The 23,368-nt window shown below is 42.4% G+C and overlaps 1 protein-coding gene across 2 annotated transcripts in view; it reads left to right on the top strand.

Annotated features, from left to right (window-relative positions):
* Positions 1 to 23,368, top strand: part of ARVCF (ARVCF, delta catenin family member) — a 174,467-nt gene that overhangs the window by 126,877 nt on the left and 24,222 nt on the right. For both annotated transcript variants that reach the window (XM_026091942.1, XM_026091943.1), the window contains one exon: positions 2,935 to 3,006. In XM_026091942.1, the coding sequence (XP_025947727.1) occupies positions 2,935 to 3,006 (72 nt within the window). The remainder of the gene's footprint in view (positions 1 to 2,934; positions 3,007 to 23,368) is intronic.

Genomic DNA, 23,368 nt, shown 5'->3' with positions numbered 1-23,368 from the left:
AATTGATAGGCCCTTTAAATCACTAGCTTCAGTCACCTCTTTAGAAAATCCTGCTCAGTACTATGGGCGCTGTAGAAATTAAATGGGAAAAACACCAGCTGGGCCACAGATCTGAATATTTGCCTTCCAGATGGATTTCTTCTGGCGTTGTCTTACAGCTTGGTCCTCTTGCTCCTAATCACCTTCTCTCTATAGGAGGGCCCTGGAAAATGTAGATGCTTTGGGGATTTCTGAACCTGGCCATTGCTTAATTTGGTTAAACAAGTGATTTTTGGAGTTGAAATCTCCTCAGTCAGAGCTGCGTGCGCTGAATTTCTTGCTCTCTCAAACAGCTGACAGCTGCTGGTTTAACCAGCCGTGGTTTTGCCTGAGAGGAGGATTAGTGGCTGTGAGGGCTAAGGGACAAAGCAGCAAAGGCTTCATGGAAGGTGGCCAGTGTTTTCAGTCTGGCCCAAAAACTGAGAGACAGCTACCGAAGGTCACAGAGCCTGGGAGGAGCGTGTTGTCGTGATGGAAGGTGGGTTAATACCTAGGCAGCTGCTCCTGCACGGCCGGCTCCGAGGTGCAGCCACCTCTGGTGGTCTCCTCGCCTCACCTGCACGGTCTCTTCCTTTAACCGTGGTGCATGAGGTTATGGCACTTGAAGACCAGTGCGCTAGAAGAAGGGAGTCTGACTCCTACCGTACCATCTCCGTTCTGCAGGGCTAATAGCAATAGCAAACCCAAATCTTTATAGAGGGAACTTTTGAAATGAGTAGTTCTGCTGRGTAAGGTCTAGCTCTCAGAGCAGTTGTTCTGAGGTTTAAACTGGCTAATAGCAGAGACATGAAATTTAGTGACATGTAGAAAACAGTTTGTCATACTCATAGACAAGATGGAGGTGAGTTTTTGGGGGTGACTTAAGACTGTATCTTTCCTAAACATTGACTTCTTTCCTTCCAGGCTCCTTTTTTTTCCTCCCTCTGTCCTGCTTTTTCATCTGTATTCTAAGGGGCAGCAAGGGTTTGCAGCCAGTGACTGGGTTCAGCTGCTGTTATGGAACAGTGTCCTTCTGCGACGCTTGACGCTTTGTGTTTCTGGTGTTTAGTTCCCCAGGCAGCATGTTACTAGCTCTTTAGTGCAGCAAAAATTAGATGGAGGGCTGCAAAATGGATCCAATTCCCATCCCTCATTTTAGGAAGGATACTTTAGAAAGGAATGGCATGGTACGTGGCAGTAGCACAACCTTTTGGCAGCTTAGGAAGATGAGCTTTTTTTATACTTACATAATTAAGCAAAAGACTTCAGATGAACAGAGCTTCTAGGCGCGTGTTTTGTTTTGCGCAGCAGTTGAAGTAGGCTGTTGTATTCTATGTTGGCGTTTCAAAATAGCCTGTGGGATTTCCAAAAAATGGAAAGGCATGGAGTAGCATCTTGAGCTGCCTTTCTCTTACTGTTATTTGTGAATGTTCATATCGGTATTTAGAAGCTCTATTTCAAGTACAGTTCTCCATATATTGCTGCATGTGCTTACCCTTTTGTCATAGGAAGAAATGGTAGAGCAGCCTGTTGAATTCACTGCGCAGAAGCTGTGCAGGCTCCCAGCTGTAACGGGGCAGGGATTGGCTCCTGCAAGCTTGGGGAATGATTAGTTTACTCCTTTTTAAAGAAATTGCTCATGARCAAGTGATGCCTTTTGCTTTTCAGATTTGTCAGAGGCCTGACCTATTTCCAATCAAGAGCCAAACTAATCTCCACATTCTGTTTTCAAGTGCTATTTTCCTGTTTGTTTTTAAGCATCCCGGCTGTGCCCTTCCTGTAGAGCTCCATTAACAGTCTAGCAGATTCCCTGCTCAGAAGCCACCTCTGGCTGCTTAAATTGTACTGTTCATCCCGTTGTCCCTTGTTGCACCTGCCTCTCCTGCCCTTGAGGGTGAGGGACTAAATAATGTCTTCCCCTCACACACAAAATAATTTGGAAAAGCTCAATTGCATATGGCTGTTCTCAGAAGCCACGCAGATTCCTGCGTTTCCTTCAAAATCTGTCTCTGCTGTCAGAGCTGCTCTGATGGCAGGGTGCCTCRGTTCACGCAAACGCAGCACTCAAGTGTGTTCACCCCGAGACAGTCTCCCTGGGCGTACGAGGGGCTGAAAAGGACGCCGGCCTCCCCAGCTGTTTTTGAACCCTGAATTCCAAGCCTGTTGCAAGTGTGCAGGTGCAGGTTTTGTTTTACCTTCTCTGAAAAAACATATAAATTAAAGCTGATGTAATGGTTTGAAATCGTGTCTCTTAGCAAAAATATGGAAGTGTTTCYCTTAGTTTCTAATAACTAGCCAAAATTGCACTTTATTGATTGAAGGGGAATTCAAGATTAAGTTGCTGGCTGTTGCCTGTACAATATATTAAATCTAGGCCTTCCTGCCTGACAGTGGCAATGAGAACAGAGGCTGAAAGAGAAGCCTGTTGCCCTTTGCTGTGCCACTCAGTTCGTGCTTTGGATAAGCTGCAAGTTAAAACTTTCACAAATAATCTGCCAGTCAAGATGTATTTGTATTTACACAAAAATGGATGAAAGTCATTTTAGCTTTGACGTTACATCTGTGGAAGTAATGAGGAAGTGTTGGGCTTCTGAGGGAGGGGCCGTAACTTGGCAATGAAGGGAAACCGCATAATTTGCAAAGATTTTAAGCACTCTTAAGACCCACTGAAATGCTAGAACTCAGCATGTTTGCAGATCAACCTGAAGGTAGCACAGATTTTTGTCCCCAAGTTGCTCATGCTAAAACCACAGCTATGCAGCTGGATTGCAAGTCAGAGATGTACAAATACGGCTGATGGTCTCTGATTGATATTCTGAGCCTGTATCTTCTCTCATCTTGTAGATGCACAAGACAGTAACTTATCTGTCAGTATGCTGACACTTTTTACTATCTGTTTGTCTTATTTTTATACAGGAAAGAAGAATGGAGATTTGGACAGGAATTTTGATACACTTGATTTGCCAAAGCGGTCTGAAACAGCAAAAGGTAATGCTGATGTTTGTGCTTTTGGAAATAACAAGTAGCCTGGAAGCTGGAGGTCCTTAAAGGGACCTAAGACATRAGCGTAACACTGATCTCTTTCTTTTGTATTCAGTTGACTGCAATAATAGATGTGTCGGTGTTTGTTGTTATTTAGTATTGAATACTGGATATAAGCAACTTTTGGATTAAACAGCTAAAGGGGTGGAATCTGGCAGAAGCCCCTCGGATGTAGTGTCAGATGGTTGTACCTCCAGAAAGGGCTGAGTGTGCGCCCTGGTCCTTCAGACCTCCATTTGCAGATTGCCTGCCCTAGCCCTGAACACAAGGAGTTACAAAACGCATTATGGAAGTGTGTTTATCACCGGCCTTTTCCCTTCCCTGGCATCTCTGTAGTTCTTCAGTGTTGAGACGAAYTGGAGAGTGAGGGGGAGGGGAAGTTCAATTTTTGTCTTTTACTGATAGTCAGTGTTCTTCTGAATACAGTATTGCTTCGTGGCTGTAGCAGGTAATGCCCGTAGTTTTCCAGAGTCAGGAGGTTCACAGAAAACTGCCTCTGCACTGTGCCTCGGTATTTCAGCTTTGGCWGAGGTATAACCTTGCTCAAACAAGAAATTCCCTTCCTGTATTCATGGTGCTCCTCTTGCTGGGAGAGGAGAAGACGATCTGGGGTCTCATTGTGTCTTCATAGCACTGGGCAGTGTTTTGAGACTTGTACAGGTTTTCATTTGCAGAGCGTGCAGGGTCGCAGCAAAGCTTCAGGCGCTGCGTGGCAGCCGGTGTGGTGCCGCCCTGAGAACCTGGCGTTGCAGGAAAATCTCTCCTAGGGCACCTGAATACCTGCGAATGCTAAGGGCTGCCTGAGTATTCTTCAGAAGGAAAATCTTGAACTCGTCCTGTGTCATGTGTCATACAATATCAGAGTATAAAGAGATGGTGGACCTGAATTCTGCCACCTTGGTGACCTCGATTAAATCAATTTGTGCCTTGATTTCCTTACTTTCCTTACTGTAAAATGAGGGCAGCAAGAGAGACCATCTCTAGCATCCTTAGAGATATACTAGTYGTCAATGGCACAGTAATTACACGTGTAAAGTGCTGGACTCTCAATTAAATTCATGACAGTGAAAGTCTGCTTCATGATACACCAACTAATCCTAATCTATAGGTGGATCTAATCTATTTACAGACACCATTTGCAATGGGTATAGTTTCTAGGCTAGTGTCTAAACGCTAATTTTTATTTGGTGCCTTATTGTGTGAGATACTAATGAATCTTTGGAAGATACAGTGCCATCTTGTTCTGAGAGCTGCAGAAAACCCGCCCAGCCAACCTTCGCTATAATGTCATCAGTTCAGGGCTGGGCATTGATTACATTGCAAAGCAAGGAGGCATTTTAAGGATGCAAAAAAAGAAAGGAATGTAAAATAAATACACCAAGGGCTTCAGTTCTTTCATTACTTTCTAAATGTGATTGGGATGTAGGTGCCAGTAAAGCAAAAATTAAAATCAAGGATTTCTGCAGAGAAAATCTTGCATAACTTTTTTTTTTTTTTTAATTAAAGAAAGAATATAGCTTTGCTAATGGTAGAAGTGTGGCATATCTAATGGGAGGCATATCTGTCTCTCTGAGCTTACAAGGCTCATTACTGTATTTGTTTGTAATTGCTAACATCACATACTACTGAAGAGGTTTTCTTTGATAATTTTGCAATACCCACATTTCATCTACATGGATAGATTTTGGTCTTTCTTATGTGTCTCGTGCTAGATTAGATCAGGAGTTTAATCCCRCAGCATTTTGATGAAAGAAGCCCCTTGGCAGGGGGAAAGACATGAGAAACTATTCATTTGTGTGTTAAGAGGAAAACAAATTAAACTTGTGATACATTTTTGTTCACTTATTTAACTAGAAATTTCCTGCACAGCATTAGTTTACATGATAGTTCCTAGGTATTAAAGGTTCTAACAAGATTGTTAGTACCTTGAATTGTTCAGTAAGATGAGAAAAATAAAATTGCCATTTCAAAACTCTTAAAAGCTCAGGTCAGGCCTGTGCCATGGAATATAATTGGCTCTGATGAGATCAGCTGTCAGCTGAAGCAGAACCTCCTTACTAAGACTGAAAATTCATGCAAGTTTTAATGATTAAATGTGCTCATTTTGAGTGACACAATGAAGTGCTATTTCAAAAATCAACAATTATAGATTAATCTCTTTCATGTATTATTAAAGCCAAATTAAAGTGAGTTTTCAGCTGGAATCTTGGTGAGCAAATGAAATTGCAGTAATAAGAGTTATTCATGCAGAGCAGCAAATGAACATTGCGGTGGTTAACTAAATATTGGGATGCAGTGGTGTTAGGTTTCCTGTAATCTTAAAGTCTGCTTCCCTGGTGCTCATCTGGGGGATCTAAAAAGAAGGTTTCAAGAAGCTGAGGTCATGATTTCTCTTAGGTGTGATCACTGGGCTCAACTGATGCAGTGCTGATGATGGCTTGAAAAACTGTGAACTAGAGAAGGATCAGACYTATTTTCCATCATCTCTGGAAATTTAGTGTGGTCTCAACAGGACTTTAAYTTCAGGGATTTCTGCCTATTCGGTAGCTGGACATTGTAACTAGAAGCTTTTGTGGTTTCTAGTTTTGGGGGAAGGATTAGTGTCTGTTTTGGGAGGTGGAGGGTTTTTTTTCCATCTTTGGTCAAGACAGCTTATGAACACATTAGTATCCTGAACAGACCAAAGGGTGTTGTGGTTATTACCTAGTTTAAATGCCAGTAACTTTTTTTTCCTGGAAGTTGCTTCCTCTGGAAAAGAATAGATGAGTTAAGGCAACTCTTTTTTTTTCTTTTAAGTGATGATCTAGAGTCTCCTTTTCTTTTGATTGCTCTTGTGTTTTTTTTGTTGTTGTGGATTTTTTTTTTTTAATGGAAATCAGATTATTCTGCAGGACAGAGTTTGAGCAGCCCTGACACCATTTCTGCACCTCTAATACTTTTATGCGCTAGGCATTCTGGCTGGGGAGTGATTCCAGTTCAGGGTTGTTATCTATGGTAAACTGGATAATGTCGGATGGGAGAGCTTGCAGTGCTTTCAGAAGCTGTCTCATCTGATACTAAAAAAAAAAAAAAAAAAAAAAAATCTGTATGTGCTCTGGCCACGTCCAGAGCAGTGCTGTCCTCGTGAAAAAAGATCGGGGAAGAAAAGCTTCTTGTTTCCTCTGTATTGAAAGGAGCGTGTTTTTCTGACAGGCGGGGGAGGGGTAAGATTTTGGGGAAGTGGTAAGAGCTGGGATAGAAAGCCTTATGAGAAAGRGACACAGCATTGACAAGAAATTATGATTGCTGTGCTAAATTTAGTACTTTCAAAAATTCCTGCTTCTGTGAGGAAAAACAGTCATGCTAAAATCCCTTTGCCCGTACAAAGTCAGTCGCTGACAGTGGTGTCTCCCGTCTCCTCTGCGGTGCGCTCTTCTCCGCACCACCATGTGCAAGTGTGGATTTCTCCTGTGGGCATGTTARATTTGTAGGGTAGTGCAGTTCCTTTGCTTTGTTCTCAAATTCCTTATTTCCGACCAGGTAGTAGTGACAGGAGGCTCACACGCTGCGGGGTAGATCAGGATTAATCATAGCRGTGCCATGGAAAGCACTGCCTCAAATGGCAGAGTGTGAGATAAGGTTTCCTGAAAAGAGTCAGCGTTGATATGTGTCAGCCCTCTGAAGACACGATAAGAGTTGTGACATTTAATCTTCCTGATGTGAAGGTGTTGGATTGTCCACCTCTGTTCATCGGTGTCAGGATAAGGGAGGAGAAAGTCCAGAAGAACAAAACTGCTTTTTACGTGGAATCAGCTGGTTAATACTAATTAAATCCAAAGCTAAGTCTCTCTTGGATCAAGCAAGCTCTTGGCTCTTGTTTATATGCACATACATCTAATGGCATAAAATTGGATACTATAAGATAGCACTGGGTGTTGAAAATGAAGTTCTGCTATGGTTTCAGTTCATCTCATTAGGGAATTAAAAGTTTTCAGGCATAAGGAGACATGTTCAGGTTCATTTCAGCCTGGTGGATGAGCTAACTCATTTTCTCCTTTAAATCGGTTATTAAAATGGTTATTAATTTATCTTTCTCATTTTGATTCTTTAAGCTTACTTGCATTGTAATGGGAACATAAGCATAAACTGCTTGTGGTCGAACACGCCTGTGTTGTTGTATCAGGGACCTGGCAGAAAAGCTGCACGTGTTTGAAAGCTCCGCTTTGTGTGTGCGCTTTTACCCTGGTCAGCAGCATGTACAGAGAGGGAACAAGGTTTGGGTGAACTTGTCAGCAGGAGAATTTCTTCCTTCCCTGTTATCGCAAACACTCAGTCACTTCCCATGTAGCCTGATGCTGGTGATAGATTTTCTATTCCAGGAGGTGAGTGTTTAAATTTGCTTATAAATCTTTGTGTTACTGCTCCAGGAAATTAGACTTCCTGGCACTGTCAGGGTAACGATTTTAACTTAGTAGATTACAAAAATGCTAGCAATTCGTCTTCAGCTAAAGGCAACAGTGTGTGGGGGGGAGAGAAACTTCACTAAAGATTTACTCTGACTTTAGGTTTGTAATTAAGAATAGCTGCTGTTCTCACTTTCACTGCTATTTTAATTYGCTTTCTTTAAATCTTTACATGTTGACTCAAGCATTCACCTGCCCTTTCTGACTCCCTTCAATCATTAATTTTGATTGGTGTGTTGTGAATAAGTGAGGAGCACTGATTGATTAATGATACCATCCATATCCCTCCTGTGCCTGCCCGCGGAAATGGTTTGAGGGACTGAGAAAATCCCCTCTGTGAGAGCAGGTAACATGTTCTTGTACTAACAGCTTCTAAGTATTTCATGCACKATGTTGAGAATTCCTATCAGAATTATTAAGTATCTCTTCTTTCTGTTGCTTTACTAAGTAGAATATTCATTTTGGTCCCACGTGTTTTTCATAATTTACAAAGCAGTAAAAGGTTGCTCATCTGTCTTCCAGTGCTTTGAGTCAAAGAAACTTTATTACCTTGGATAGGAAAATTCCCTTATGCAGCTTGCCCTTGCCAAGTTTTTTCAGCCTGATATATGTAAATTCTAATTCTTTTTTCCTGCATCTGTACAACTTCAGGATGTGGTCACCAGCRGACTTCTCCTTTCTTCCATACCCATCCTTTCTTTAGCTGACTTCTTGTAATGCAGAAATCTAATTTTTCTGGAATACTCTGCTTTTATTTTGATCACCTTTTGCAATTCTTATGTTCAGCCACCTGTTTGTTCAAAGCTGAGTTGAAACATGGCAGTGGATTGCTTCCTGGCTTGCTGAGCTTGGTGCTGAACTACAGATGGAAACTCTATTTGTGATCTTTATGGAGCTGCTAAAATTAATTATGTATGACATAAATTGTAAGTATAGGGCTGAAACTGAAGGGTTTGAAAAATCATATGGGGAGGGACGCAGCTGAAATGTGTATTGGAGGTCCAGGAGCGGGTTGCAGTGACGATGTTATGTCTTGTGTCATGTTCCTACCCTAACAGGTGGTCTTCCAATAAAAAGAATGAGTCTGAAATAGCTTCTTGTTGCTCCTGATGTGACAGTATGAGCAGTCAGAACTAATATCAAGTGTATTATACTACAGTGATTGCTTCCTTTTTAAGTAACAGGACCCCAGCTTTTAAAAGGTGTTAACCTATACTGACACACTKTGGCACCTTCTGTCTTTTGATGTGTGTGTTTCTTATGAGTTAGATGTGGAGAGGGATCAATRGCTACTCTGTTAGCATGGATTTTAAATGAAGTACAAAATTCTGCCACCRATAGTTACCTTGATAAAGCCTCCATAAAACRGAAGATCGTTCCCACAGAGATGTTCCTCTTTGCGCAAGTTCTCCGTAAACTCTAGCTGAGGTGAGCAGTGATGAATGGCGATGACTTGTCTGCAGAGATGAGAAAGTCTTTCTTTGTCTTCTGGCTCAGGCTTAGTCCCAGTACATGTTCCAGGGTATCTAAGGGGAAATTTGCTGTGGAATTGCACCTGACTGGSAACGTTTTGCAATTCCTGCTTGAGAAGTTTTAGATAGGCCAAGGCAGGAGAAGGAATGAGTGGAAGGGTCTGCCTGGCTTTGCAGGGGCAGCTAACTTTGAAACCTGCTGAACAAATGCCGTTCTGCTGACATGATGTTCCTTGTCGCTAGCCAGTCTCAGGCTTTGCTGCCTCTCGCTGGGATCAGTCAGTTCTTTCAGGTAGGTTTCTGTGTCATAACCATATGGAGCTGCTRGACTTTGCTGTTCAAGCAGTCATAGCAGCTACTAATTCACAGTCTTGTCTTGTGGTAAGCTCCCCTTGCTGYGCAGATGTTGCATAAAATAAATCATTAGCACAGCTCTTACGGGTTGTTCCTTCCTCGTTGTCTTTGTTCAGGTAGCAAGTGTTGAACAGCTTGGCCTTTGAAACGTGTTGTAGATGGAATGACCTTTGTTTCTCTTCTACATAACTCAGTGGCATAACATTAAAAAAAAACAACAAAAAACTATGTTTAACAGGTATTTAACTAGCTGAAAACAGCTGTTTTCCCCCAGATAACTTGTTTTACCTGCATATACCTCTGTTGTTGTTTTTTCCTTGTTGCTTTCATCCWCTGAGAATACAGTGGGAAATCAGTGGAATCTGAGTCTGGCACAAAATATGGCAATAAATGGATTTGAGAACATACGTAGCTGCTCTTATATGTAAGAAGAAAAATAGAGTTAGAAGGAAAAAACCCCACCCCCCGCCTGCAGCTGACAGWTTATGTTAGCCCACCTTCTGAGAAGCCTGGGGCGTGAAGGGGCAACCGCAAGCGGCTGCATCCAGAAAAGTGGTTTCAGTAAATGTTTAGCAGCAGACACGTAACAGATGAGTTGGTTCCAATGTATTCCTGTTATGTCTGTCCCCTTGCAGAGCAGCTACCAGATCTGAGTCACGCAGTGCCTGCTTTGGGGTTATAACCATAACAATGCATTTGTTCTTTACAGTCAGGGAGTGAAAGTGCTCTGCTCTTATCTCTGTTTGTAGAGGATGCTGGGCTTCRAGTTTTGGTGGATCTCTGCTTTCAGAAGAAAAGGCTAGGCCGACTTCACTGTTGCCCTCCAACTCCTCATTTGAAGATTAAACTAACATTAAATTAAGGGTTTTGCTTTGGGACCAGCTTAGAATTCTGACACCCAGGATTTTATCTTCTGAATTTGCCGCTGTGCAGGTGTAGTAGGTGGAGAGATGGATTATTTTTATATCTTGTCTTGGAACCTAGCGCAGGGTGTAGGCATTTAATGGGCACCATAACCCTTTGAGAAGGGTGCTGAAAGTAAGGTCACTTCTGACTAATCCACAGAAGAGTACTGAGAAGATTGAAAATGTTCAACAYAGAACATGATTCCAGCTGCAAAGGCTCTTTCTGAAGCTGAGCCATGTGCTACAGAGATTATCATGGCAGACCTTTAAACAGCAGCAACTAAAGAAAATCTCTTGGACTTTTATCTTGGTGCGTGCTGCTGCAACAGGACTTTACCTGATACGTAAAGGGCACAGGTATGTTTTTATACTGCATTATATTGCTAAAACCTGGATGTAATAAAATCAAGGGCACTCTGTGTAGCAATCAGCAAACCTTCAATGAGGGAAATGAATTATTTGGGGTGTTTTTCCCRCTATCACTGAGTGCTTAAGGTTCTCTTATGGTCTGCTTATCTTGTTATGTTACTATCCAATTATAGGCCAAATGTGGTTTTCTTCAGGTGCTATATTCTTTTAGCCATCTTTTAATGTAGAGATGATGTAAGCAATGTTTGTAAGAGAAGCTCAAACAATTGTGTAGCTAAGATTCCTGTTTGTTTATTCTTTAGTAGTTATTTATCTAGTAGTTGACAAGCACTGTCCTATCTACRTTGGTTATCTACTGACATATGCATGCCTTTTCTTAGGATCTGCGTTGTCTTGAGCTGACAGATGTACAGCTGTCTTATCTCCAATTTTACTGTCAGCATTGGTGGATGTGATCACTTGCATTCATGTGAACACTCTATATAATATTGTATATTCATGGTAATTATTTTTGCAGGAATATTCAAACTCAGAAAAGGACTTGGAGTTCAAGCTTGCTTTTCTCAGGCATGTGTGAGTGTTCCGAATTCTGTCACTATTTCTTTGTACTCGGTATGATTCTATCCTAAAACATTCTCGCTTCGGAGACTGTGAGGACAGATTTTTCTGGGAGGAAAATTAATGATATGTCTGAAACCCCACACAATTAACTGTGTACAATAATGCTGTTGAGACTCTCGCTGCTCTGCTGTGTGGGTTTAAATAGTTATTCCACCAAATCATGTGAGAGTAATTTGAGACTGTTGCATGACGGGCTCATACTCTGGTGTTTTCTGTCTGCTCAGGAATGTGAAGAATAGTTTCGGCTTTGAGTTCTGGTAATTGTTACCACGTCTGTCAAATCATTGCTCTCTGGCTGTGAGAATGCCTCAGTGCTGCAGCTCTGGGCACTGCTTTCCAGCCCCTTGCTTTGTCCATGAGGACATGCAGGAAAGAATTATATTTACAAATGAGGCACGGTAGATTCCTGGAGAAATGTAATAGTAGAAATGAAATGGCATCTGTGGAAGAGGAGAGCTGTTGCAGTACAGGGAAGGGCAATGTTTGTGTGACTGCAATATYGTACAGGTTGTCCAGCTGCGAGACTTACTTTCAGGTCTGGAAGTTCGGAGCTGCGCGACTGCAGCCATGAGAGTTACCTAGCTCTAACACCCCCACCCGCTAGTATGGACACTTYATAGTGTGAAGGTCTTTTTCAGTTTGGGGTTATGTAGCTTTGAAACCTAAGCTGAGAGGAAAGTGGAGAAAACATTTGGGAGGAGGAGGAGGAGTGATTGGAGCTATATAGCTGTAGCGATGTGACCATACCATGGTCGCTTGTGAAAACTTTGCTGCAGAGAGGGTCCCAACATTTGTTCCCATCCTGYGTGTTGACTTAGTATCCCTTCCCTTCTCTCTGCCTCTCTCCCTGTGTACGGGGATTCTGGTATTTACCGGCCTTGTAGCAGTGGTACAAGGATTTAATTCAGTTCAATGGTCACAGAGTTGAGAATATGAAGCTCTTTGTRAAGTCAGGAGGTTGTTCTTCTTGTCCTGTCCGTTTTTGTCTCTGTTTCAATTTTGTTTATTGGTTAGAGCAACACTCTTCCTTTTTCCTTTCTCTTCTTCCTCTRTTGTAATAGTTAAGAGGTGACATGTAGGATGAGTTGGGAAGACAGCTTGCTTTAATTGCTTGTAATGCTTCCTTCTGAGCAAGAAGAAACTGGCTCACCTGTAAGATACTTGGTTATCCTGGAAATAGCRAAGGAGCATCCACAGCAATTCTTCCTCCTCTCCTTCTCTTGCATTATTGATTGTTAAGACATCTCCTGCACGCGTAGGAGAAAAGCTGGCAGTTAGAGAYGAGATATTTTCTCTCCTTCTTTAGGTCCTTTGACCTGTTGCTTTCATGGGATTATAAAACAACTTCAGTAGTCATTTTCCAGCTCCCTCTTGCCTGAGGCTGACACCCAAGAATATAGATCTACTATAATAACTAGCAGTATCTTCAAAAGACAAGAATCCCAGGTGGTAAATTCCCTTTCCAGCTTCGTGTGAATTTGCAGCCAAGTTATAAATGCACAGAAAATGAGATTTATAATGCATGTGGTTATAACATCTTAAACTAGAACAGCCTATGTGTATTTGCATAATAAAATAGCCTATGAAAAACCAAACAGCAGGCACTCCACTGCAGCACATAGTAATTACGGCAGCTACTAAGGAGACACAGTGATCTGAGGTTTCAGCAAAAGACAGAGCTAGAAGTAAAGAAGTCTTGATTTCACATACGGCTACACATTACACAYTGCTACTGACTTGCTGAGTGGCCTTGGGCAAGTTGATTGCTTTCAGATGCTGCGGCTCTGCTGAACTTGTTCATAGTGTGTCTCGCTACTTCCACTGCCATCACTAGAATAATTACTGGTGTTTTCACTGCTGCTGTGATAACCAGTGCAGATTGAGTGTAATTGATATGTTAGTAAAAACAGCAGTTTCTGCCAAAGTATTAGGTGTACCACAACCGTTGCTAGCACTGCAGTGATACAAAATCTTAATAAAAATTTCAGTGTGGATGCAATTTCTGTTAAAGGGGGATGGATGGTAGTGGCTTATTCCAGTGGGATATTGTGTGAATGGACTGCGAGTTCACAGTGCAGAGAGTATTCTGAAAATGCATAATACTATAAAGTGCTTAGTATTCTAGCTATACATACTATACTTTGTATTTTTATGGAAAAGTTCAACCATATTATTTATGGTGCTCTGTATGGTTAGATGTATACAGGAACCTATAAATAACTTTAAACCTTTGAAAGTTTTGCAGCCTAGCCACAGCATTTACTTTAGTTATAGCGAAATGTGCTACCAGGCAATTCAATGAYGGTTAACAGGGTCTTAACCTTTGAACCACTGATTGTATTTGCATTTCCTTTGTACTTGGCTACCATTTCTGATGATAAAATAGTGTTGGAAAGTGATAGTCATGTTTCTTCTCACAATCTTCTATGTACTATTTGCCCCTTGCTGAGAAAGGTTAATATTCTCCCCCGCCTTTGGTTTGTGTATATGTTTTTGCATGTCTCATTTAACATTTCTATTCTACAAGCAATTATAATTGTTACTCTAAAACAGAATGCCTGTTTTTACAGAGCATAGCTCATTATACAGATGATGCTCAAGAACTGTTTATAAAATAAGAACGTGCCAAGCAAGTGTGCCAGCAATGAAAACAGGAGCTGGTGGGGAGGTGCTTTTCCCACCTGACCGTAGCTGCCTCAATCTTGGGACTTAGTTGCAGCAGTGAAAAATTCCATCCAGAACTGCTGGATTATGTCAAAYTTCTGCCATGTCACTTTTTCAGTTTCAGTTAAGAAACGACAACAATGAAAGCTCACAGACTTTTTTTCCATTTTTTAGCATAAGTGGAAAAAATKAGATGATACTTTGAACAGGAGCGAGGATCAGAAAGTTGTCCTGATTGTCTAGCCAGCATTATCACAAAGGGCAGGGAAGAAGAACTGTTTTTATCAGAATTTAGAGATGAAATTTCATGTCAAAATCAATTACAAAAACTATGTTGCACAAAATTACGGTTGTCTCTAGTGTCCATCAAAAGCACCGCAGTGAAGTTCTGCTGACGCAGCTGCTTGACAAGTTTAGARAACAGCAGAAAGTTTCAGAACAGCTGAGGCAGAAAAATGGTATAGTGTCAATTTAAATCCCTTGCTAGACTACCAGAATAAGTAAAGGAAGTAGTTATAGCTCTGGGTGAGTGTTATGAAGTCTGTGCCCTTAGGAATAATAGGAATGTGGATAGCTTTCTTGGAGGCCTACATGACTCAGATGCTTTAAAAACTCAGCCCTAGATTGTCATCACTTGAATCTTACTTAAATCTTCTGTCTGGGATACCATGGCCATCCTGGCTAATATTCTGTTGCCCGCAAAAATGCAGGTTAATGTCCCTTGATTAAGCACTGGAACAGGTTGCCCAGAGAGGTTTGGATCCTCTATCCAAAGGGTTGAAGGGTTTCAAGACCTGACTGGACAAAACCATAAGCAACTTGGTCCAAATTCAGTGTTGAGCCTGCTTTGAGCAGGAGACTGGACCGGGGACCTTCTAAGGCCTCTTTCAAACTAGTTGTTCTTTGTGACTTTTTTGTTAACTGATTGCAAAGTCGGCAAACAAAAGGCTGATCTGCACAGAGACAGCATAGTTTTTACTTGTCTTTCCAAAACCAACATCATCCGTAGAGGCTGGATAGGTGACTTGGATGGGAAAAAGTATGAGAGAGCCCGTTTATCCGCGGAGCTTGGGAAAGGAGCGTGTATGCAAAATGCATCTTAGGTTGATCTCACATTGATTTTTCAAGGTATGGCTTCTTTTAAAACAAATACATTTTTACTTATAATCTGTACTTGTTCTGGTGCCAGCACAGTAAACCCTGGAGTCCTCACAATGCTATATTAATCAGTCTTTGAGAGTGAGCTTGAAACGGCTAATGATGGGGGAGATGAAGGGGCAACAAAAATAGAATAGTTGTGTGATTGTGAACTGATTATAAATTGCGGGACTAGAGATCAGGCAGTTAGCAGGGAGGGCCTGCCTTATAATGCAGCCGGGAGAGGAGCGCTGCATGCAGCAAGGGTCTAGCATTTTTCCACTTAAGCTTGAACAGTTTTTATTAGTGTTAATGGAGAGCTTTAATCGTGGAGTTGATCTGAAAAATAAAATAGACTGAAATGTCAAATAACCTCTGCATTCTTAATTGCCAAAGTTACTGATGCTCATTAGTCAGACTAAAGCTGCAGATGTGTTTTGCAGAAAGACAAATCAGAAAATCAAAAAACTAAAACTTCTGTTTTCTCAGCACTAATATCTAGTGCACTTACCTACATGGCTGCTGCAGTCCTATTATCTGACTCATTACTTTGTAAACTATTTTGAGATATCTTGAGTGTGAAAGCTGCTATATAAGCCACATTTATTTCTATAACCCTGAGAGCTCTACACAGGCTTAAAAGCTCCCCCTGTTCTCCATCATGACAGGGGAATGATATGGCTTAATGTGCCATATACCTCTTACGGTGGATGGAAGAAAAATGACCTTGAACTATGAGGCAGGCATTTTACATTGTAAAACAGACACTTAGTTACTTGTCAAGCTGCTCTTTTATTTTTCTTTTTTTTTTAAAACAAAACCCCGCCTTACCTCTGCATGGTTTGGAAAGCAATGTCAGCCCAAATATTATTTGCTCTGAACCCAAAAAGAGCTTGATTGTTGACACAGACATTTTCAGGTTATCAGTATGAATATTGATTGGTATGTGGTACAAAGGAAAACATTTTTATTTCTGCTTCTCAGAACATTAATATCAGGCCTGAATTTTCTGTGTCTTGATAGTAGGAAAAACTGGAAGCTTTTATAACACCATAAAATGTTATTCACGTGTTTAGGAATAGAGCATAATTCATGTTTATCTGGAAGGAGCAATCTCCCCCCTTCATGTCCAGTTTAGTCATATTTTGCATGCCTTGTGGTCTCCTTACTTTACTGAATATGTTGCTGCTTTTGCAGGACTCCTTTAGAGCAAACTCCTATTCTGTAACTTCACCAACAGACATAAGCGTAAGTACCTGACACACTGTGACAGTCTCCCTGAACTGCCAAATCTAGATAGGCAAGACAGAAATAGTGTGGGAGGGGAAACGGGGACACAGACTGCTGAAGTGAGTTGTGCGGTTACACAGCATATCAGTGGCAGAGCTGGGAATAGAGATGAGGTTTCCTGATTCCTAAAGCAATATTTTTCTTGCTAGCTCATGCTAACAAGCCAAGTAGCGAACCCACTCCRTTTGGGAGCATCAGTTCTTCGTGTCCATCTAATACAAAGCCAAGAAGAATATTTAATCTAGTGATTCTGTTTTGAGACCTCTAAAATCACAATCCTCAAAGCTGTAATCGTGATCGAGCATATAATTGCATCTTGTTCTGCCGAGAGCTTAAAAATGATGAGGGAGAAGAGCATCTCCAACGGCTGACCACAAATGTGAAATGACAGGGATAAGAAAAGATCAAGCGAAAGAATCTGCTGTAACCAAGGTGTCCCAATGACCTTTGAGCACTTAAACTGAAGTCTTTGTTTCTTGCAAATGCAGAGCTCCCGCCCCTCTTTTGGGGATGCTTTGTGTGTTGAGTCATAAAGCCAGCTAGTGATCACAGCAGAGTGCAAAAAGGCACCTTGCAGAAGTCTAAGAGCAGAGATTAGTAGTGTCAAGGATGACTGAGGTGTTACTTGCATTGCAGTGTGTTTGGGATTTCTCAAGGAATGAGAAAGTGTGGATGTTAAGAGCATGAGACCTAATCCCATTTATTCAATTAAATGAGGGCTGCTTCCAGGAGAGTGCTTCCATGCAGGTTTACTGATAGTATCTAGAACTTAAGATTTGGCAAAGGCATGTATGACTTAAGGATTTGTGCAGCTCTGCAAGGCTTTGCTTAATAGTTAAATCCTAACAAGCAGGTCTTTTCCAAATCCTGCATATCTGCTAGCTGAAAGCAATGCTGAAATTAAACCCATTGAAGTTAAACTATATTGGCAGTTTCCTATGTGACTGTATCACAACTTCCCTGGAACACTTAAACCTCAGTGTCGCTCACCTGACTGCAGTCTAGCATCCTAGATGTAAATCTGGCTCGTGACTGAGGTGGCCCATGAGAAGCCATCAGGGCATTCATAACACCATTTTTCATATATGAATGATTAGAAATGAGTATAGGTTGTGACATGATGGAAATGTTGATACTCCTAAAGTCTCGCCTTGTTTTCACTTACGATTAACTTTTCAGAGTTTTTTTATGACTTCCTGCTGGTGGTGGTGGTGTAAACACACACCAAGTAGAAAAAGATGGACGTAGGGTAGGAGGAGGAGCAGGGGCCTTAGTGACATGACTTTGTCCAAGGTCATATAGTAAATCAGTATTAATAAAACCTGATCCAGAAATATTTTCTCTTGAATTTCAGCTTGATTCTCCATCCACTAAACCAAACTGCCTCCCAGCTCCTGGGAAAGCAGAGATTTTGATCTTAAAGAAGAAAGCTTTTATTAATGTTATATTCATCTGCTGCTGAGACTGTTTTTAAATCTGTGTAGCATCTTTTCCTGATGAAACTGTATATTTGTGACTGGTACATGCAAGGCAGCTATACTGAGGAGGAGAGAACAAAGAGGAGAGTATCCCCCCACTCTGCCCCGTTAACGTTGTATGTCCTAGTGCATCCCCATTCCAGTGAGGGAGCAGCAGCAGCATGCTGTTTTCTTGCCTTTCACCATCTGCAGCCAGTGCCTGGAGATTGTGCTTTGAGGATGTCAGGAAAAACCCTATTCTTCAAGGCACTGAGTTCCTAACTTATGCTGAAATCCATGGGAATTAAGTACCCAGATACTGTACCTTGAAAATCTGGGCTGCAATCTGAGAACTTGAAGAAAAGTCTTCTTTTCATGTTGCCTCCATGCTGATCGGACAGCCACGTGACATTGAAAACATCATATTTTTTTCTCGGATACTTGGGAGATGCCTGACAGCAGCATGGTGAGTGTAACTGAAGCAGGTTTAGAGGTACAGGGCTTCCTTTGGGTACATGTGGCAGCTTTCATGAAACAGAGAGAGGAATTGAAACACACTTCTGACTTTGGAAGTTGTAGCAGGAGCTAATTAGCAATTCCACATCACAAACAGGATTGGAGAATGTGTTTGGGTTCACATGTAATTATTTATTTAATGATATATGGGAGTCTTTCTGTACGGTACTTGCTTACACAGTGCTTTGGAACACCCTTGTGTAAGGTTGGGGGGGCTCTGGCCTTGTGCTTGTAAGAGTCTGAAAACATTGTGTTTTTGACGGTGTAGCTCTTTTCCCGCCAAGTTTGCAGCACGCTGCCTGCAACAAACCGAACAGGCTTCCGAAACCAGGCCTGATGCTGCAACGTCCCTCTCCTTTCCTTTCCGTAGGCTGAGTCCAGGCCTGCTAACTTCTTCTCAGCTTAGATTCTGATAGCCTTTCCCAAAAACGGTTAGTTGCATATATCCAAATATCTCCTTCCTACTTCAAGTATTTTGGAGTATTTGATGTTGCTGTGCAGGTAGGTCCACTGGAGAACAGACAGATTTATCCTTCCCTCTTACTGCAGAAAGTCAAGAGCGAGGGAGTTGTGCTGCCCTTCGCTGCCTTAAGCAGACGTGCCTGTAACAAGCAACTGAGTTATTAACATGAATAACCGAATACCTGTGTAATGACTTACGACCGTTTGAGAYGTACAAAAATCACGATGAGAAGTAAAAGTGTAAGTAGATTCTCGTGAAGCACGAATAACCCAGGAAAAAGCTTTCAAATCGGCTTCTGAGCGTAGTTCAGCATGTGAGCTCTGAAAGACTTGTTTTGTTCTTGAAGTTTATTTCCCCTGGCGCTGAAGACGAAGCTCAGGCAGGCTGCGAAGGGAAGAGCCTGACAGGTGCCAGCCCGTGTGGAAATACTGTCTGTCGGTGCCTGTCTGTCGCAGCTCCGAAGCAGCGCCCATCGCTGACGTATCCAAACGCTTGTCAGGAGCGTGCAGCCGTTCAAGCCTGAGCAGAAGGTCCCTCAGCAGCAGGACAGGGTTTGAAGCGCGCTCAGTGGAAACCCCCATAGTCCCGTACCTGACAAGGCAATCCCGTTTCCGTAAATCCCCAGCGATAGAGGGTTTGTTTTTGCCTTGCTGGTTGCGATTCGGTTCCAACATCCAATGCGCATAAAGGCGGAGAGGGCTGATCCGGCACGGGGCTGCGCGTCCCCCCACCCCGGCTCCCCRCGGGCCTCGTCGAGAGGAGGAGCGCCYGCGGAGGCGTGGAGGAGTGCGGCGTAGCGCCGCTGGTGCCCGCGGTTCGGCCAGCGTGGCTACCGGTTTCCTCCGTAGCGTGGCCCACCTGAGGCAGGATCTTGCAGCTTTGCAGGTAGCACTGTGGCTCCTCTGCTCCGTGGCCCATGTGAGCTTTGATTTAGCAGCCCGCTGTGTCGGACACAACCCATGTAGCAGTGGAGAGGCCCCGGGGGGGCACTTAGCGGGGCCATTCCCTGTCGCGTGATCCAGTGCATTTCATGCACTCTCACTTGGAGATAGGAAAGAAGATACTTGAGAGGCATGCAGAGGTGAGATAGGGTTTTCTATGTTTTTTTTCCACCTTTCTTGCCTAACTTGGTACTTAGCATCTCAGAGTGTGTGGGTATTTCAGCTAAACCAAACTACCATATAGATTTTTTTCTTTGGTGTCTTCCATCTGTCTTTCATAGTCTTTCTACCCTTTTTGTATGCGTGCCTGCTTGCTGGGATTTTCTGACAGCAAGTATATAAAGCTGTTCAATGTCTAAACAGTTCAGAATAATGTCAGAATCTTTTTAATAAAATTGATTTACGTAAGTGGCATCTGGAGCCAAGGACTAATATATGATTCCTTTTGCAGCAAACATTTCTCTGCAGACAGGTTTCTACTACTGAGCTGGGAGGAAGCTAAAAGCTCATTAGCCTCCTAGAGTCAAAGCAGCTGATTGGCATCTGGAACTGCAAAGTTGAGTTTGACAGGGGCTTGAGGCCAAAAAAGTGAGATTTGGAACACGAGCCTTAGTTGAACACACACAAAAGAACAGAGGAAAGAAAATGGTAGGTCCAGGCAGCCTCAACTGAGAGGAAGGAGTCCCTTAAGGATTCCCCTTGATTTGCAGTGATGACTCAAGTTCTGAGACATTTTTGTGTTATGAAGCTCTTGGATGTGTTGGTATGGCACTAAAAACAGCACATTGTATTTTATTAGTAGACATAATTGTGGTGTGATTTTTAAGGATGTTCCTTTAGAGAATCACTCAGTGTCTCTTTCTCTTTAAGAAATGCTTTTTATACAGGAAGCACAGTCCTCCTGACAGTTGGACTGGACAATTAGGCATCTGCACGAGTAAAGGCAGTGAAAATAGTCTGTCTTACACTCAGTTCTGTTCAGCTCCATCACATGGCAGCTATGATCAGAAAAGCAGTAGCATGCTTTTACTGAGCTGTGTGTGAATCCTGAAGTCCCATCTGTTGGTTGTTTTTAAGGAAAATGTTTTTATGCTGTTTGGGTTTTTTGCAGTTTAAGGAAAAGTCCCTATAAACACACACATTCTGCCACGCGTACACACATGTACAACAGTAAAGCCACATTTGTTTATATAACATGAAAAGGAACAATTTTCCTCAATTTCCCAATCCTCATTAGGTCTGCCAAACATCTTTCTATTCCTTTTTCTCCTTTGGGAAAGCTTGGTTAAATAGAAAAGGCTTCTATTATATTCTGAAAAACAGTGAATTCAAGCCGTACCAAGGCAGGGAGTAAGCAAATTCCAGCCTAGAGATTTCTCCATTAAAAAAAAAATCCTCCATTAAGAAGTGGGATCAGTTCCACACCGCTTGTATCAAAGGAGGTTTTTCTTTAGCGTCGTCTGATTACTGTGTCTTTTCAGAGTTGCAGGTAGGGAGTTGCAGGTCTTTGGTTGCACTATGGATTTTGATTATTGTGGCATCCCCACATGTTCTTGGCTTGTGCTTGGAGCGTGGAACGCAGTACGTTGATACCTCCCTGAGCTTCCATGTTTTCTGCTCATGTAACTGGCTGAAACACCGGAAGCCAGATGGGCTGGGCGAGCTTCTTATTTCTGGCTTGGATTTTGCAGTCCTTGCAATTGCTGTGACTGAACAGGAGGGGTGACAAAACAGGGCTGTGTTGTACCACACGCAAGGAGACACCCCTCAGGGGATGTTAGTAGTCACCAGGCACTGCCATCTGGGTCCTTTCAGGGAGAAAAAAGCCCAGAGTCATTCAAGTGTGATTCTGGATCCTGGTGGTGATTGGAACAGATGTGTCAGAGACACTCCTGGTCAGTAGTAGCAACAGCAGCATTGAGATCTAAAAGAATTGGCATGGGCATTTGGCTTTGTCTGCTAAAGTAATTGTTCTAATATTCCTGTTATGTAGCAGGCTTAGCCTCCGGAAATTCAGGTTTTTTCCTCCAAGGGAAACATGCGATCAATGACACGCTTGGTATTGATCTCGTATGCACGGGCCAAGTTGCTGTCTAAGAAGTCCCTGGTGCAGTTTGCATCATCACTGTGGCCAGTGTCCTGCTCTCAGCTGTCAGAGGCACGTGTCCAACCTGAAAGCTTCAGGAAGAAGCTTCCCTGGAGGCAGCAAGTAAGATTGGCTGCAACTAGGAGCACGTGCATTGCTGCTTTCCTAGAATATTGATCTGTAGTTGCTGAAATCACCAGCCTGATAAGCCTAATCTGTCTTTTGCCTTAAAATACTGTAATGGGTGAGTGAGAGTAAATGACAACCAATAATGTTACCTCAAATACACAGAACTTCTCCAAGCAGGGAAATATTCACGTCTATTTTAAAGTAACTCTGCACCAGAACTGTCATAAGTAAATACCCCTGCAAGGCTGGCGGTGTCATGCTGTGAGACCCTGCAGAGGTGGTAGACCTCTGAAAAGAATTAGATTCCTGTTTACTCAAAGGCGTGAGCTGGGATTTTGAACCAAGTCCAATTTTGAGATTTTTCACTGGTGATGCAGGGCCTGAAGTGCATTCAGGGGCTTGCAGATACCATAGTAAGCCCTTTTGGAAGAAGGGGAACCCGTGTTTCTAAACAGATCATGTTTGAGGTGTAGCTCATAAAGAGGAGACCCCAAGGGGGGTGGGTGGGTGTGAGGAAAAGAGAGGATGTTACATAATGTTTGGTTTTAAGTACAAATTGCATTTCGAAACAGATTTGCTTTTGGAATAGCATGTCTGTCCTGTTCTCTTTAAAACAAAACGTATTCAGTTATCATTGAGAAGTAAGTAAATAAAAATAACTTTGCATCGGAGAAACTGGCAAGAAAGCAAGTGCTAACGTTTCATGTACTGTACTTAAAGAATCCAAGGACAGATACAAATCTTTTGGGACTGTGGGGGGGAAAAAAAAAAGCTATTTACATGAACCATCTCTTTCAGTCATTCACTCAAAGGGCTCAGTGTTAACTTTGGATCCAAAGCAGGTTAAGTTGTTTGCATCAATGGTGTTTCCCAAAAACAACCAGCCAACCCCCACGAAGGTGACCTACAAATACTTAAATGTGCCATAAGTCACTAGCTGACCGCTTCTTCCTCTAAGCAGCAACCGTTAGCAATTCTCCCTTCTCTGCACCAGCCTTGCTTTCCGGGTCTTTCCTGCCCTTCACTAACAGGCCTATGGGGACATCACATTCCCCTTTCAAACTAGGAGATTGGGTAGCGCTGTAGTTATCTGCAGCGACATTCAGTTCCTTATTAAGTGCTGGTCCTCCAGAGCCTTCGCTACTGATTAGCGAACAGGGGAGAGAAGGTTGTTAACTAAACATCTCCAGTTGCCAAGAGACTTAGCTGCATGTACTTGAAAAAAGCCTTTGTTATTGGGCAGCGTGTCAAATGCTGTTGGAAGAAACGCTGCTTGCAGGTCATTTGGAAAGAGAGCGCTGTATTAGCTTTAAAATGTCTGCTCACAGAAAACAGAAGTGCTGGAACTCGCACAAGGTCAATGGGTTGTGTTTAATTGGGCCATCTCTCTGTTAAATTACATATTCTTTGAATATGAAGTGGAATATAACCAATCTGGACGTGTTCTTACAAAACACTCTCT

The sequence above is a fragment of the Apteryx rowi genome, unplaced genomic scaffold (genome assembly GCF_003343035.1).
Source record: "Apteryx rowi isolate R43461 unplaced genomic scaffold, aptRow1 scaffold_93, whole genome shotgun sequence".
Lineage (NCBI taxonomy): Eukaryota > Metazoa > Chordata > Aves > Apterygiformes > Apterygidae > Apteryx > Apteryx rowi.
Note: the sequence above shows the minus strand (reverse complement) of the source record. Positions and strands in the feature narration are given on the sequence as shown.